Below are 17,664 nucleotides of genomic sequence, written 5' to 3' on the forward strand. Positions count from 1 at the left end.
CTGATGCATAATTTCAGCTCCACTTCCCATTCCTAAGCTATATTTTAAGGAAAGTGCTGCGCCACAGTACATTTCAAGGCCAACATTATACTACAGGCAGACTGGTTTCTTGCTTGTTATTCTTCTGCTTCAGCAAAGGTTTTACTCCTTTTCTTTTCTTTAAAGCTCTCTCTGACAGGCTCTCAGATATTGTTATAGTCACTGGGGGTGCTGAGGTTCTCTTTTCTGTTTTCTCTTGTAAAGAATAAAAACTGGAGTGACTGACTAGGGAGGTGCTGTGGCTTAGCTGCACATTGCCTGTAAAGGACTGTGAGGATTTAATTCCCTTTGTGTCACACCAGACAGCACCCCACAAGCAGAGCAAGGCAAGCATTCCCCACGAATGGTGTTTCCTCACTTGCTGGTTCTGAGCAGCATGCTGTCCACCATTTACCCTTCTCTCTCACTATCCCGTTAGTTCTAGAGATGGCATTGAGCCATGTAGCCATAACTACACTGTGCATGACTCTGTCCACTGGTACGTGCCCTGTAGCCAGATATGGCACAAGAGTGGGCACTCTGTAGAAGATCTAAGAGGCATATGGAGTGTTTGGACCCACCAAGACTTTGAATTTACCTTAGCCAGTACAAGACTGATAACAACGTGTCTTATTTTTTGTGTGGTTAATGCATTTTTTGGCTGGATGCACAGCAGGACTACAGCCAGGAGAGATGGGGACAAACTGTACTAAACAGAGTGGAAAACAGTCAGCATAAGGTTCTGTTTCCCTTCACCTATGCAGCATCTGCTCTGCTCAGTCACACAAAGCCCAGATGGCACCAATATTTAGCTTTGCAAATAAAAATGGTAACCCTTCCTGGAGCGAAAGCTGTTTACCACAGTGCTGTGTGCTTCCAGCTGTCAAGGACTCCCTGCTTCCTACCTGTGGAAGGGTAAATGACAAACCTTAGTGCCAAACCCACAGTATCAGAGCAGCAGGCAATGTTTCAATCTCTTGCTCAAGAGCAGTTTTTGTCTTCCTGCTGATTACTGGGGTGCTACTGGCACTTTTAAGAGAGACTTCACCTATGGAATGAAATGGCAGTGCCTTGTAAAAATGTAAGCTGGTTTATTTTTTCTAGGATGAGCTAATCCTGGTTCCTGGAGCTCCTTCCTTTTGCATGCTGCACAGTACTTCTCCATGTTCCTTTGCTTGCTAGCAGCACAGCATTGTCAGTTGTTGCTTCAGTTTATCCAACTGGCAACTAACTTCTCACTTACTGAAAGACTCTCATTTACCTTTTGTCTCACTTGTCATTTTTATTCCTCGTTACATGAAATCCAACCTATGGGGCACAGATCCGTGTCATTCATCAGCCGGTTGCCTTCAAGAAGAATGGTTCCCTACAGTGAGCGTGGGTGCAGATCCACAAGTTTAGCTTCTGTTTCTTCCTATGGATTTGCTATGGATTTCCTGTTTGACTTTGGATGCTTTACTTTACGTCTCCAAGCCTTTATCTTCTCCGTGGGAAGGGGCTGGGAGTTGGCAATGTCAGCTTCTCACTTCTTGTGGGTTCTTTCTGGTTTGGTTGATAGTTCCTGATCTGAGGAGTTTAAAACATAAATAAGACAAGATCATTATCTTTTTTCGTATTTATATTCTGTGCCACAGACAGTCCCTGCTGGCTACTCTTTAGATTATTGTGATGCAAATAGTGCGTCCTTATTTAAAGTGAAAAACATTACTATGATCCGTTTTCTGCTTTGATGGCACAAAAGCACCAACTTGGGCTAAACTTCTGATCCAAGTAAGACTTGTTCTATATTTTTCCCAGGAAAATGGCTTCAATGAATATTTCAAGCACTTTGTAACACTGGAAGTGACAACATGAAGAGAGAGAAGCTGATTGTGCAGAAATAAAAGCCAGGCTACAACTAAAGGTCAGAAGGCAAATGTGCCTAGGTCAAGCACTGCATACCTTTGGGTTCTTGAACCTGACTGCTGCAAGAAAATCAACATTACATAAAGCAGTTCCCTGTGTAATAGATCCTGTGCTGACTGGTAAACCCTGATGTAAGTGTTAATAGGTCAGGTGAAACCCTACATACTGTACACTGGAGATCACACTTTTTTTCTCGTCCTTCTGGGAAGACAGAATTCTGACTGCTGCACAGTTCTGTTTACTGACCATCTATACCTGTCTCCAAGGTTACTGATTTGGGGTGGTTCATTAGCATACAAATACTCTTTACTTAAGGAAGAAGGTCTTATTTGTGAGCTTTAATATGTTCAATTGACCAGCAACCAATGTGCATTCAGCAAGTAAAGTAAAAACAAGTAATCCACAGGTTAATCTTGCATAGTTCAGGAATTTGCATTGCAGTAGCACTACGGCAGTAATTCCTTATTTTGTCCTTGAACTCTGCTGACCATCCTAAATTTCTTTGGGTTTTTACATTGAGGAGTTCGATTCAGGATCCTCAGACATTTTAGCACCTGTGCAGAACTGTGATCTGAGCTGGAAAAAACTTGCACAGGAAGCCAGTGCTCTTCTGAACCCGCAGACCAGCTCCTTTCTGCTGATTCTGCAAGGTTTAACGTGCACTTGCTGCATATCCACGTGGAAGCAGAATTTGAACTCCTTGGGGTTGTACATCTCATCTGTTGATTTATTAGGACAATGATTTAATAGTCTTGTTCTCTGGTGATCCTGTTAACTTCCAGACATTTATGCCTGTTTATTTGTCCACAAAGCGCTGTTCTCAGAACTGTTTTCCTGATTAAAGATTAACAGTGTGATAAAGGCAAGGAAACATGGTCATCCTTGAATTTTGTTTCTTACATCAGTTGGGTTAAACCTTTACTACTTTTTCTCACTGTGTGTCTTCACTTGATGTTTGGCAATCAAATTCTGCACAGCTCTAGCACGTTTCCTCCAGTTTAGTCAAAACAAGAGGAAAACTTTCTGCCTTTTAAACGTAACTTCTTTGACCTTTGCACAAACAGCAGCAAAAGGCTTTACTAACTAACTAAAGGGAGTTGTCTTTAGAACTTTCTTTGCTATCTCTTTGATTAAAGAGTATTCTGTAAGAACAGTGGGAGTCACTGAGGTGTAGTTAACTGTAACTATGTTCAAGACGTTTGAAATGGAAGAAAAAGGTCCTGAAGCACACACACTTCTTCCCAACAGACCCAGGCACGTAGATCTGCTGTCTGCCAGAAGCAGCAAACCATGCATTACTGGATAGTAAAATTGTTTCTAAGTCTGTAACAGTGTTAGATGAAACAGTTAATACACAAATTGCAATTCTGGTTAATATTTTTAGACCACTCCTGTGACTTGTGCCTGAGCAATCACCCCTGGTACTTTCAGCTCCAACAAGCTTATGCTAAATGCTTTCCCTTTTATGTATCCCACATCTGTATGCTATTATGCCCTGGTTTTTTGTCACGCTATATAATTATAATTGTTAACTGCATGGAGCAGGATTTGAAAAGCAGAGGCATGCTGTAAAAGTATTAAGGTCTTTAAGTCAATAGAAGTTGTTTTGGTTCTTCTATTAGAACCACTCATATTTAAAGAGGGTATTTGTCTTCTCAAAGCCAAGAGGAGCCCTGGAGAGAGAGCAGCACAGGACTTTCACTGTGCCTTCATACAGTGCACATCAAGTGGTTTGTGCATGAGTGGCACAGTCCGAGCATCTCTGTGCCTCTAAGAGAGTGCTGTATCTCTGCTTATCCTCCTCTTTGCACTGAGAAAGAGAAGTGGTAATTTACACCTGGCCGGACATTGGTGAACCAATGCACCCCAGAATGACTTCTCTTTGACTTTGCTTTGCTGTGTTCCCGTCTTTCTTTTGCTACGGTGAAAAAGTACAGTAACAAGTAGGACTGTATATACAAACAGGGCTGCAGCTAAGCCACTGGGCTAGAGGTCTGACCAGCTTTTAAATGGCCGTAGAGATGAGGACAGTAGTCCTGTGCTGTTTGGCAAGAAATCCAAGGCAGATCTGAATGCTAAAAAATGCCTGCTGGAAACAACTGCAACTCCTGTCCCAGAGCCAGATGTCTGCAAAAAAGGAAAAAGCTAAAATGTTTTAATAGTCGTCTTCTTTCCAAGTGATCAGTGTCTTTTCTGAAATTCAGAACGTATAATTTCTCCTGAGAACCTTCTAGGCCAGTGCTGAAGCACTAAGTTTATTCTGAATCTGCTAATTTCAGTGCTTGGAGCAGCACTGAATATAATGTATTTGTATATACATCATGTATATAGTGTATTTTTTTTACCACTAGTTGATATGACTTTCGTTTTTTTTAGTTCAGGTCTTTGGTAGTCCCTGAAGTAATCCTTCTTCAGTGCAAAATTGGAACACTAAAAGAACAAGTCGACAACAGCACCAGAAAATAAAGTGAAAATATGTCACCATTTAGTGAGTACAACCTGATAACAGACCAACATATAAGGAGGCACGTGAGGTAGGAGAACTTATCATTCTAAAGGCTTTCTCTGAAGCAGGTGATGGTGTGAGAGCTATTTCCTGCTATCATCGTTCGGAGGAGCAGATCACACTGCAAAACAGGTGACGAAGGTAGCAGTTGTCCCTGGTGTAAGAGCAAAAGTAAAGGCGTATATGTTTGTAGACCAATGTTAGGGGACATAGATTCCACTGTGACAGGTGCAGTGTGAATGCAACATACACTTGGAAACAAAAGTGAGACATCGGAGGAAAGTGAAAATGGAAAACTTCAGATGCCAGGTGGAAAATGATATTAAAACTGTCAAAATAAGTCACAACAAAGACTGAGTTTCCTAGTAGGGTAACAGGAGTCATGTGCCAGAGGAGAATGGAGTTTTGAACTGCAAGAAGAAATATCATAAAAGTGAATGGTTACGAACATGTAAGGTTAAACTGGGGCTTATCTGTTAGGCTTTTTGCTTTGGTCTGTTTTTTGTTTTTTTCTTTCTGCTGTACCGTAACAGCCCCGAGTTTTGTGGACAGGTCATAAATGTGCAAATAGCATTTCTACTTGAGTAGTAACCTATTCTGGGCCTAATTCCAAACGCATTTAAATTAATGGCAATCCTGTTGGTATCAGAGGGTTATAGTTTAGGACCTATGATGGGAATATGGAGGTGTAAAATATACACAAGAAAGGCTGGTTACACAGCCCCTAAATCCATCTGAAATGATTTTCTAAAACATGGGAAGAGAATGAAGCTGAAGACTTTGAAGTACTTGTGTTTTACGTTGCATCATAATGAAGCTTTTATAATATCAGCTGCATATGTACAGATTCAGAAGATTATTCATAATGTGGTATCAGCACTGGAATATTAGCCCTGAATTGATGGAATACACACTCTTCCTTAAATAATTGCTTTGGATTTGTGTTGAATCATTGTAACATAATAGGTATGACTAATTTGCAGTCACTAAGGGTAAAAATTTTATGTTGTTCTTGCATTTGCAACTCTACAGATTTGTGGATAAGAGTAGCTGTGTCAAGGACATCTGTGGTAATTACAGGAATGCGCTGCCTTTGAGGATAAGGTCCAATAAGGTCAATGACCTAATTAATATCTGGCTCATCGTTATATTCATTTTTCAGGAAGATTTTAATTTGCCATCCTTACAGCCTGTTACCACTCTCACAGCCTTACCACTGACGTACTTTTCATGGCTGCACCTTTTGTAGAAATCCAGAGCTGCATCACATGTGCTATCTTATGTACTCTAAACACAAAAGTAAAAAAGTCCCTGTCAAATTCTTTGGAAAAGGGCTCATGTGGCTCCTGGATACCCCAGTAGTGCTTACTGTATGCAGACGAGCACAGTATAATATTGGTGTTGGGCAAAACACCACCTTGTCTAATGGAACTATAAAGCCAAACAAACCAGCAGCATTGCTGCTACTTTGAACTAAAGATATTTCACAAATGCTGCTTTCCAGGGGTCGCTTACACAGGTGAGGAAAACCATAAATTGGCGAGGGATATTTTTTAAGGTCAGTGAAGTGTTGAGTGGGATCTGGCTCATAGTTGGCAATAGCAGGTCTGCAATGCGCTGTGCAGCATTTAGAGGGAAGGTTCCACATCCTTCCTCTGCACTGGTTTCCAATAGAGTATGAATGATAAGTGGGTCTTGTGAGATGTTTGAGTGTTGGAAATCGCTAGTCTGGAAAGGTACACAAGATTAAATGTTAGTCTCTCAAATCTCACCAGTTTACCTCAAAAACATTTTTACAATACCTTTGGAGAACACTTAATCCAAAACTTGTTCTCCTTGAATAACCAGCAGTGGCCTAAAGTATAATATAATGATGTTTATATAGCACTCCACTGCCTCTATGAATGTACTTCATCAGCTTTGCACAATACTTAAGCTGCAAAGGTAAGAGATGCTGAGCGCTGCCGTCAGCCAGCTCTTCAGCAGCACTCAGAGAGGTGGCACCAGGCTGAGTGCCTCCGGATGGGAAACATGGGAATCACTTCAAATACTTTGAAAAGTGGGAAAACCAACTGAGTTACACCGTGTGGCCTCCAGCTGAGCAGGGACAGAAGGTTCAGGGCCTACAACTAAGACTGAAGGCTACAGTTCTGACTTTCGTATCATTTTTCCTAAGTGATGAGATTTGTTGGACTGAAATAGCTAATCCTTTGTGCAGCTCTCTGTTTTCAACCTATACTGAGGAAAGCAAACAAAAAATGTAGCCTTTCTAGATTACTAGCTCTCAGCTGCTACAACTCAAACTTTTAATTCAATTCATCAGAAACGCTGTGGTGCTTCTGTTTTTCATAGCCTAGATCTGTTAAACAGTGTTAGATAGTTTCCTTTCTTTCAGTAATGAATACAATACAACAGTGGTTGTTGGATGTGTGTCCTATATTAGTTTCATTTTAAAAAAGAAAAAAAAAATGAGAACATATCTTGTCCTTTTTTAGAAGGCAAAAGTACTGAAATTAAGTTCAAAATACCTTTTCTTTAAATGTTGAGGATATAAGTTTCTATGTTCTCCTTGCTGCAGTCTCAGAAAGATGCTCTGAAACTCAGTGTACAATTCTCAGGAGCAAGGACTCCATTTTAGTAATGGTTCAGATCCCAGCTAGGTTGCTGGATGTTAAATGTGAAATTTCATTGCAGCTTTCCCTAATAGTATTTAGGATGACTGTGCATTACCAGATTGATTCTTGATGAAAGTTGAGTTGTTTTGCCATTAGCAACTACTTTTGATTAAGGCAGCTTAAAAACTTCTCGTTTAAGTAGGTTAACAGAGATGATGATGTCACTGAATTTGAAAATAAGGTCCAGCAATTGGCCCAATCTGAAGAGGATGGAGGAAAGGAAGCAGAGGATCTGAGCTGTGAAGCTAGTGATGATTTGTCAGACTCGCATGATGAAGATAAAAACCACAGATATGCATCTCCATCAGTACAAGCAGTTATAAGAAATCCCAAGTATCTAAAATGTCAAACGAGTGCTTCACTCGTTTCAGAAGAAAGGTAAACAGTTGACTATAATATTTGTAGTTAATTATTTGATAACATATTTTAAGTTAGATTTTGAAACAAGATGAACATGATGTGGTTTTTAAAACCTCCAGGGAGCTGTCAAAGTTAAGATTGGGTATAAATGAGTAATATAATGAATAAGCCTAATAATTTATTTAATCTTCCTTGGTCCGTTCAGCTTCAAGATTCAGGGGTTTATGGATGAGCTTAGAATGGTTGCAACTTACTGGTTGAGAGCGGTAGGCAAATACCAGTGCCTGTCAGCAAGGTTATCTCCCAGAACCTAAATAAGAGTAATGGAACGTAGCTGTCTTAATATTTCAGGAATGTTAAAAGTGTGTTGCAGAGGTTAAGGACTGGCTTAAAGGGCATGTAATGTGACTTTCCCTAGCATCTGTATGTCTGTACTCTGAAAGTTGGGTGACATCAGTGGAGTTGAAGAATCTGTGAATGTGTCCCTCATAATATCTGGATATGAAGGTATACTGGTGGAGGAAGTTTGAAGTATGGATGTTGTACCAATCAATAATGTCCCTTGGTTTGGATACTGTGTTTAAAGGAAGCACACTTAGCAGGTTTAACAATGCAAAGGAAGTTCTGTTCTGTGGGATGAATCCATAATGAATAAACAACAATAAAGCAGTCTTGTTTGCTGTCACTCAAGTGTTAGCTGCATGTTCTGTGTGCTATGAAGCACTGTATAAATGTATTCTGGTCTCAGCATGAAAAACATTACAAAGTGCACTTGGGAGCTGAGGCAACTGTTCTGGAAAGGCTCTTCTCATATGATCTATTTGCCATTTTGCAGTTTTGAATCTTTTTCAAAACTGAAAGTGCAGCATGCTTCCTCTTTACTTGGTACTCTCAAAGGAACTTGTTACTGCTGTGATAAGAACTTGGAAACGTTATATAATCCTGTAACTTTATTCTGTCTTCTTCAAGTAGTTGATCTTTCGTCGAAGTCAACTAATGATTTTGTAGCAGCTTTTACATCGTACCAGATTTTACATATACTTTACTGAAAGCTGAGGATAGCTTAGCCTGCCGTACCCAAATCTTTAAATTTGTTGGCACTAATCATACAGTTGACAACAAGAAGTGTGTTGCATTGTTTAGAAGTGCCTTCATGAACCACATCTTAGCCACTTTCATCTCCTCTTGGAGGTGGGAGTTAGACCAGAGGTAGGATTTCTAGAATTAGGTTCTGAACTGTATCACTAATGCGTGGCACTATCTTGGGGTGAGTTGCTTAAGTTTAAATAGCTACATTACAAAAAGGCAAGCTGTCAGGCAGAAATTATTGCGTTTTGAAGCACTTTTATGCATAAATGTGAGGTAGTTTTCCCTAAACTAGAAGCACTATCTTGAATTCAGTACTATTTTTGAAGAGTGAAGTCATTCTTTTGTATCTCATGATCTAAATGCGTCTTTGTTCTCACAGGAGAAAAAGCAGCCTTCAGCTGTGAGTTGTGTACATACACCTCGCTCAAGGTATCAAGTCTGAACTGCCACAGGAAAATCCATTCTAAAGGAAAACGTCACGTGTGTCCCATCAGCCTCAAGGCCTTTCGAACAGCTGCTCTCCTGCAGAACCACGTGAATGTGCATGCAGGTATCTAATGTGTGTAGTTATTCCATTACATATTGTCTGCAGGATTTAATCCACGGGCAAGTGGCAGACTTAGAGGTGGATTCTGTGATCGTTCTGTCCTCAGAAGCTTCACCAGTTTTGTTTGGAGCTCTGCACTGACAGGATGTGGTCTGTTTGCGATTCCCTGTTACCTTTTGCCATTCTAAGAATTTTTATCAACTGAAAATTTGCTTCGGTTTTGTCGGATTTTTGTATGCGTGATAGAAACTTCTCTGATGATTTCTTTGTGACTGTTTGTGAATGTGAAGCGAATTGACAAAGCGGGTGTTTATGATCAGTATGTGGGGGATGTTTATTGCCTATTTTTAAAAAAATAGAGTCACAAAAAGGTCCTGGCAAAAATTGTGTTGATTTAATGCAGACAAATCAAACAGCTGTTAAATAAGGTTCTAAGAAACGATATATTCTCACAGGGACCAGGCCCTGTAAATGCAGTGACTGTGATATGGCATTTGTGACCAGCGGAGAGCTTCACGGCACAGGTGTTACAAGCATACCTTTGAAAAACCTTTCAAGTGTTCAATGTGTAAATATTCAAGTGCAGAAGTAAGCACAGCATTTCCGAATCCTTTGGGGAAAGTTGGTAGGCTTTCAGATACTAAGCTGTATATGTCAAGCTCAGTATTAATGCTTGGCTTGCAGTGCAAATGTACAGCTGGACAGTGCATGGCCAAATGGCCAAAGTTGACGTTGTATAAAACTTGACTTGTGAAAGGACCACAGGGGCTACAAAAGTGGGGAAACTATCGTGCTTAGTTCTATGTAAGTCAATGGTATGGTAGATTGAAGTGGTTCTAGAAGTGAGCTCATGAAGTGTGCAGGAATTCTACAGAAGGTAACTCCTGATTTCAACTTGCATACTTGTTATTTATGTAGGACAGAACACAAAAACAGTGTTAAAAATAGAATGAATTAGGCTTCTGCAGTGAATGTTCTTTGTATGAACTTGAAGATGAATAAAGGCTTTAGCTAACGAGTTTGGGCATTTTAAATTTGGTATACAGAGTAGCATGAAGGTAATTGGTGTTCTTTTCAGCCAATTTTAAAATGTGGCTTTTTCTATTCTCATGTTAAGGGTTCTCCTTTTACTTATGTTGGTACTAAAGATGGAAGCAAGATCATCTGGGGGAAGAGTACAGAATATCAGCTAAAACCAGCACAGACAGCACTAAGTCTGTAACGGATGCAATATTTAAAATTGCAGTAGATGTATTTTGTGAATGTCCTGATATTTCAATTGTTTATACTTCTATAAATGTAAATGTTACTGCAGAAATTGTCTTGTTTTTATGCCAGGCAAGTAAACTGCAGCGGCACATTTGCTCACATACAGGAGAGCGTCCTCATGCATGTTACCTGTGCAGCTATGCTGGCAAAGATGCATATAAACTGAAAAGACACTTGGCAATCAGGTACACTTGGAATCAGGTAGGATTCCCCAGTGTAATGATTTATGCTTGTGTCTCCTATAGGCGTTCAAAATTCATGGGTTTCCTTGTGACCTAATTTCAGACTGTAAATCACAACGCTTTTCATTCGTGATTTTGAGTAAAAGCATACCTGAAAAGCACATTCTTTGTGCATTTTGCTTATTCCACATTGTTGTGACCTCAGATTGATCTTGCCCAAATTGACTGTAATGTGCACACGGTCTGAAAACATAGTATCTACCTTATCTACCTCATAATTCCGGTTTCACATCAGTTCAGTCACAGTGTGATGTGTGCCTCATGTTAGCACGAATGGCAGTGTGTTTCACATCTCCTGAATATGCCCACTTATGCTTTGGTTTACATTTGAAAGTAATCTGGTGCAAACAGACTAACTTCTTTTTCGAGAAATTGACCAGAAATATCTAAAAGTGGGCCTTGTGTTGCCCAGTAATGGTGGGGGCTCAGCCCTTAGGGCCAAGCTGGAGTTGGCTCAAAACCTCAACACTGGATGTTTCTCTGTGCTCTTAGACTGTGCTTTCTGCCAGTGCTGATGTAATTTTTGATGATATTCAGAGCTGATGTGGATTTCTGGTAAAGAAAGCCAAGGAAAGGAAAATATTTCCCCAATATTGATGGCTGGGGTTGAATCAATTTTATCTTGATGTCGCAGCCATTCACTTCCTCTCCTTGTGCACTCAATTGTAACACTGCATTTTTGTACGTGAAATGGAATCCATCCACAAGATGGGATAAAAGGTAACGAAGATAATTCCTGATTAATAATTTAGAATTAATGGTTTTATGCTTCATCAGGTTGACTTGCAGATTCAGGAAACCAGGAGTTTGCATAGGAACAGGCTATGTAAACTTGCTGGCCTTTCGTGCATTACAAGGTAACGTTACATTGTGGTTGGTCTGGCTGTTGCTGTTAAAGATTAGATGTTCAGATCTGTGTGAATGTAGTGTTTGTATCGAATACAGGGTTCCTAAGTATATATTCACATTTTAATAGGTGAAAAACCACACGAATGTTACATTTGCTACACCAAATTTGCTCAGAGTGGTAACATGAAAGCACACATAATAAGGAAGCATGGAGAAGATGTGCCAAAATACCAGTGTCCACACTGCAGTGCCTATATTGCACAGAAAAGAGATTTGGGTGAGTTTAAAGCAGGGGGAAAAGGGAATGTAGAGATAATTAGGGCCAAAATGTTTGTAATTGTTGCTGCTTGTAATGAAACCAAATGCGTTCTGTGACTTTACATCATTACAGAATGTGCTATGGAAAATGTGGTCACTGCTGATTTACAGGGAAGCTCCTGCAAGGAGATGGGGTGACATCTTGTGGTTGATGTAAGATGATGTAACCATATTGTGGTTGATTGTAAGCTGTTTAAAATACAAAACACCAAGTATTTTGGTCTTTTTCCCCTCCAGGATACCTGTAGGATTCTGAATTTGCTTATTTCAATATCCACTATTATTTTCAGGCTACAAAACAATCATGAAACATTGAAGGTGATACAATAAACTGAAATGCCTCTTCTCTGGCTGGGATCTTCTCCCAGAATGTAAAAAATAGAGCACTGCATAAGTCCATTTTTATTCTATACGCAGAAAATTAATTTGTGTTTTTCCCCATTGTCATCCATATCAAACAGCGTTGGCATACAGATTGACACTGAAAATAGAAGTTAAAATTATCATACATAGTTCTGGAGATGCAAGCCCTTGGGATTTTCTGGTGATTCCATGTACTGCATTTTTGAACAGCTCTTGTTTGGAAGACTTGATTCAAATCCCTGTAAACTCACTGTGGCTTTATTTCATGAGTAAATTCAATTCTCTTCTAGGAAGAAAATATTCTTGTAGGGGTAAGAGTTTTATTAAGAAATCAGTATTAAGACACAGAGTGTATTTACTTATTTTGAGTGATTCAGTTGACAAATACGAAGAAGAGCTCGATGCAGCGTTAGATTTTTTGAAGTTATGAAATGGCTGTATTACAAATATTTAGGCAGACAAAGTTGCCTTTTGTATCTGTCTGTGTTTTCAGAAAGGTGCCACTTAACAGATGTAAATATTTCAAGGTGGAAATGGGATTATTATCTACATGTCACAATTCCTTTGTATATACAGGCTGCTTTAGGTAGCATTTTGAAATTAATCTTGTGCAGGTGAAAGCAGTTGCTGGAATTTTCAAAGGGATTTGACTTGTTAAACAGTTTTCATTAAAATCAGTGATATTTCAGCTTATAAATGCTTAATTACTCTGGAATTGTTGCTGAGAGCACAGAAGGTCTTTTTTTTCCTTCCATTTTCTTCTATAACCAATGTGTAACTCAGGGCTAAGCACAACCTAATTCTTGTTCAAACTTGTGGAGATCCAAAATCTGCCATTAAAATAATTATTTTGACTGCCAGGTGCCAAAACGTGCCTCCATACATGGAATGGCAGTTCAGTGCAGTCACTGTGAAGCTGCCTTTCACAACCATTGCGCTCTTACTCAGCACACGAAGATTCACAGGGATGGAAAAAGTTTCAAACGTGATCAGTGCAGCTCTGCATGCAAGCAGCTATTTCAACAATTACCCTCCACTGTAAGCAGATGCTGAGGAATGCATCAGTTGCTGCCCAGTCCCTTGGAGAAGGTCACAGCTTCTCCTCCTGAGGTCATTCCTGTTTGCAACGACCACAACCAGGTGAATCAGTGGAACACACTCCCAGGGAAGTTGCAGATGCCCCATTCCCAGCTGTGTTCAGGCCATGCTGGATGGAGCTTAGAGCACCTTGACAAATTATTGCGCATTAAGTGGATGACTTGGCAAGGCAGGGTTCACTTTGGGTATACTTACTTAAATAAGATGAAGATTTGTTACTGCATTCTGACTGATGTGGGGTGGTTATGGTTTATTTGCAAGAAAAATGGTTCCTAAATGAAAAATAAAACAGGAATGCAGAAAAGTGAGGCTGTCTTGTTACATCTTTTGGATGTTCACAAGTATAAAGGAAGAATGGTCCACCTCAGTGACGTGAGAACAAAGGCAAATATTTGTGCTTTGTGTGATTTTTCAGCCACATTTCTCACCCAGTGTCACTGGGTAAAATCGGTCTGAGCATGTAAGCATACCCACAAACACGGTCAGGATCACATTGCTTTCCAGCCTTAAGTGAAGACTGGACTTTGGCAGTGTATTCCACTTTTAATTAGTTGCTGTGTTGCTTACCTTTGCTGTACAGCACACGAATACCACAGGCCTGTGTTGTATTTCTTTATGTTGCAGCACAGTCAACACTTTAGAAACTTAGCAATACTTTTCTCTGACTTACAGGGAGAAAAAAAGGGGGAGGGGAGATCTCTAGTCCAGCGAGTGTGTGTGCTCAAATGAAGGCCCACAGGTTCTGATCTGTGTGTATCTCTGACAAATACTTTTTTATACATCTGTAAAATCCAGAATGAAATCATCAATTATACTGCATATATCTTCTGCTGAACTGATAGTATGGAGAAATACGAAGGTTGATCCAACAGTGATGTCTCCTACTTATTTCCATGGAAACTACAAAAGATTAAAAAAAAACCTAAACCATAATAGCACTATTTGATAGAGCAAATTGTCACGTAAAAGCACCTTCATTCTGCCCTCATTCAAAGCTTTCCCATTGCTTCCTTTCTCAGCCATCTGAAAAATCTGTCTTTTTGCCCATTCACAAGGCCTGTAGTGTGAACATCATTTTTTGTCTTTGTTGTTGTTACTGTCCTGGGTGAAATTGAGTACCACTACATTGCCATAAGAATGCTAGACAGTATGATAAAAAAAGCTCTTACATAATAGAATGGTTTGGGTTGGAAGGGAACCTTAGGATCGTGAGGGATGCAGACCTTCTAGCACATCAAGGTGCTCTAAGCTCCATCCAGCATGGCCTGAACACAGCTGGGAATGGGGCATCTGCAACTTCCCTGGGAGTGTGTTCCACTGATTCACCTGGTTGTGGTCGTTGCAAACAGGAATGACCTCAGGAGGAGAAGCTGTGACCTTCTCCAAGGGACTGGGCAGCAACTGATGCATTCCTCAGCATCTGCTTACAGTGGAGGGTAACGAAGGAGCCTGTAGTGCTCTTGTCCTTTTCTGCGTGGATTTGTTGAATGTGATACACAGCTGGATAGTTATGTTGCAAATATTTTCTTTGTTTCAGAAACGTCATTTAATTGCACATAAACGAACTCATAGTGATGAGAAGTCTTTCACTTGCTCATGCTGCAGCAAAACCTTTCAACAGAAACAGCTTTTCACAATTCACTCTAAGCAGCATTGTGATTCCAGTGTGAACTCTACAGCTTATGAATGCCTAAATGTGGTACGGGCTCCTCACTCTGGGGAAGATACTTTGTTTTAAGGAATCTCTGTGGAGTTGTCTTTAAGAATCTAGTATTATACTGTTAGGAGGAACAGAGAATAAGAAGCAGTTTGCTGGGTGGAATGTTAACTCCTTAATGCTAAACCAGCAGAGCAGATTTTTGGTGTCTTTTTTTTTCCAAGCATTACTTGGGTCAATTAATAATTTATAATTAATAATAATTATAGTATTCCCATTTTGGCAGAGAATGTCTGCCACATCGTGCATTCAGAGCTGGTACTGGCTTGTACAGTCTGGTATGGAAGTTACTCATTTTGAGCACAGTAGCCTTTTCAAACTAAGAGGCAGCATGGAGGTGTGAATTTTAAGACAAATTGAAGAACTCAAGAAGATAAGTGAAGGGAAAGAGTGTTGGGACCAGTTCAGCCAGAAAATTACCATGAAATTATCATTCACTTGTTCAAAAGCTGTGTGCTGTGAGGTGTGTATCCATTTCTGGATCAAATGTGCAAATTTCTAAAACAAATGTAACCTTTTTTTCCCCCACAGATTTTACGTTTTTGCTTATGCATGGATCAGAAGAAAAAAAAAAAGAGTGAATGAATATGAAATCAGATGTACAGAGCTCCTCTCCAACAGAATTTAAGCATGTGTTCTGAACAAATCTCCAGGAGTTCTATGGAGGTTGTTAGCTAAGTTAGCCCTTCACACAGTGTACAAAATGTGCCTGCCAAAACAATTTTTTGGGGGGGATTTTCTGTGTGTGTTAAAGCTCTTACACATATTAATATTTGATTCAGGTATTTGTGGCTCATTATGCTAACAGGGCGATGTGCACAAGCATCCTGAAAACTGTGGATTGTTGAGGGCCAACACTGCTACATCCAGCAAAAGAAGCAAGGATAGAAGGAAAGAAAGAGAGAATCTAAAGCATGCTAAGCAAGAAGGTAATCAGTGAATAAGTTAGAATTTAATCATGTAAATTAGAATCAAGAATAAAAGGCTAAGGCGGTGAATCTTCCCTGCTGCTTAATTACTGTTTCACAATGAAGCTAATTTAAGTGCTAAGAATGGAGGAATGCTTTAGAATAGTCTGGAATTGCTGAGCAGAAGTTCTGCTCAGGTACTTGTTCTGGGCCTGCTGCTCCCCAGCTCCTGCAGATATCTTCCTAAACTCCCTGCTCAGCAATGCTTACAAACGCATTTTTTCTTTTCCCTTTTACAAACTCACTTTGCCTTTATAAAGGTGAATGAAACACTCGTTGCTGAGTTGAGCCGTAGTGAGTTTCCTTATGAGCCCATTTTTGCTAATGCACTGCTTTAATACAAACCAGACTGGAACATTTTCATTTTCAAAACTCAAATTGCACATCAATCTCAATATGCATCCTAATGAAGAAATTGTTCTTCTCTCGTACTTGGATCAGATAATGATCCAGCAATAAAAACTCCAGTGATTTGAATAGCTAGAGTCACCCTTCTGTCATGCTGCAGAGGTGACCAGGCCCATTTACAGAGCTCTTGGCTCAGCATGTCTGTGCAGCCAGAAGGGCACTTGTAATCACTTAGTGATGCTCAGTAGCTCTTGAGCACTGAGCGCTTATTCCTTCAGTGTAAGACAGAGGATGGTCTGCAGTTAATCTCTTTCCTTCTCTTTCTTCTGCTTCCTCATCTTTTCTCATTAGGTAAAGGTTCCTAAGAAGTGAATCAATTCAGATAACTCAGTTATATATAAATAGGCTGAGCTCAGTCAGAGATCTCCATAGGGGCAATAGCAGCACCTGTGCTGTCTGCTGGCGTATTCCTGGCACAAGTATTTCTCTTCTTTGCAACTCTTAGAAGAGATGAAGTTAACTTTAATACTCTTAAACCTTAGAGTGTCATCGCATGCATGGTAATATCCTAGCAATTTTACCTTACAGTCTAAATTTGATCCAGAGATGTTTCCTTATTTATGTGCAATTCTGTAGACTAGGCAAAGCACAATATATACAGAATTCAGTTAGGCAAGGCCACGGGCAGGATCCTGGTCTGCTCATGCATCAAGAGACAATTATGGAAATAGATCTGATGCCCACGTGTCCTCAAACATCACATTTTGATATAGCAGGTTATACCTATACTGATTTGTGGCCAATGATATGGAGACAAAATTTGACACAGTAAGAAATGTTGAAGCCTTTCAGAATCTAATGAATATATATCAGCAGCTGAGTTTACATGAGCACTGACATTTCTGTTTTCACTGGTAAGGCTGTAATGGTATGGTTAGAGAGAATCTTACAGCTGCAGTGTGTATGCTTTTGCAATAATTAGATTTAGCTGTTTATTAATGTTTTGGTACATGCAAACAATATATTTTTGGTATCTTTCAGATCCTTTCATCTGGAAGCTTCAATTTCTACCCTAAGATAATGTCTCATGAGATACTGCTCATGCAGATATTCAGTCTGTTATTTGACACGCACAACTTTTAGAATTCCTGTGCCAGTTCCAGATTTTTTTAACACAGCTGACATTTGGGGGCATACATCACTGCTCACTGCTTGCACATCATGCAGGGCCTGTGGGATCCTTCATTAATGGCTGTTATCATGAGAGCTGAGCCCTTGTTAGAAATGGCTTGTGGCTGCTGCCATCAGTGATTTGCTGGAGCACACATTTTCTTTTTTAAATTGCTGATGATATTCTCATATGAAAATTAAATTTCCACACTTCATGCTTAG

General features: G+C 39.9%; 1 protein-coding gene across 1 annotated transcript; it reads left to right on the forward strand.

Moving 5' to 3' along the window:
- Nucleotides 1-465: 465 nt before the first annotated feature.
- Nucleotides 466-15,804, forward strand: CTCFL (CCCTC-binding factor like; the record flags this gene model as incomplete). The annotated part of the gene is given in 7 exon segments (XM_079543319.1): nt 466-517; nt 8,933-9,103; nt 9,556-9,612; nt 9,615-9,688; nt 10,439-10,570; nt 14,777-14,938; nt 15,739-15,804. Coding segments are annotated over 7 exon segments (714 nt in total).
- Nucleotides 15,805-17,664: the final 1,860 nt, after the last annotated feature.

This window comes from Tetrao urogallus, assembly GCF_951394365.1.
Source record: "Tetrao urogallus genome assembly, chromosome: 16".
Taxonomy (NCBI): Eukaryota; Metazoa; Chordata; class Aves; order Galliformes; family Phasianidae; genus Tetrao; species Tetrao urogallus.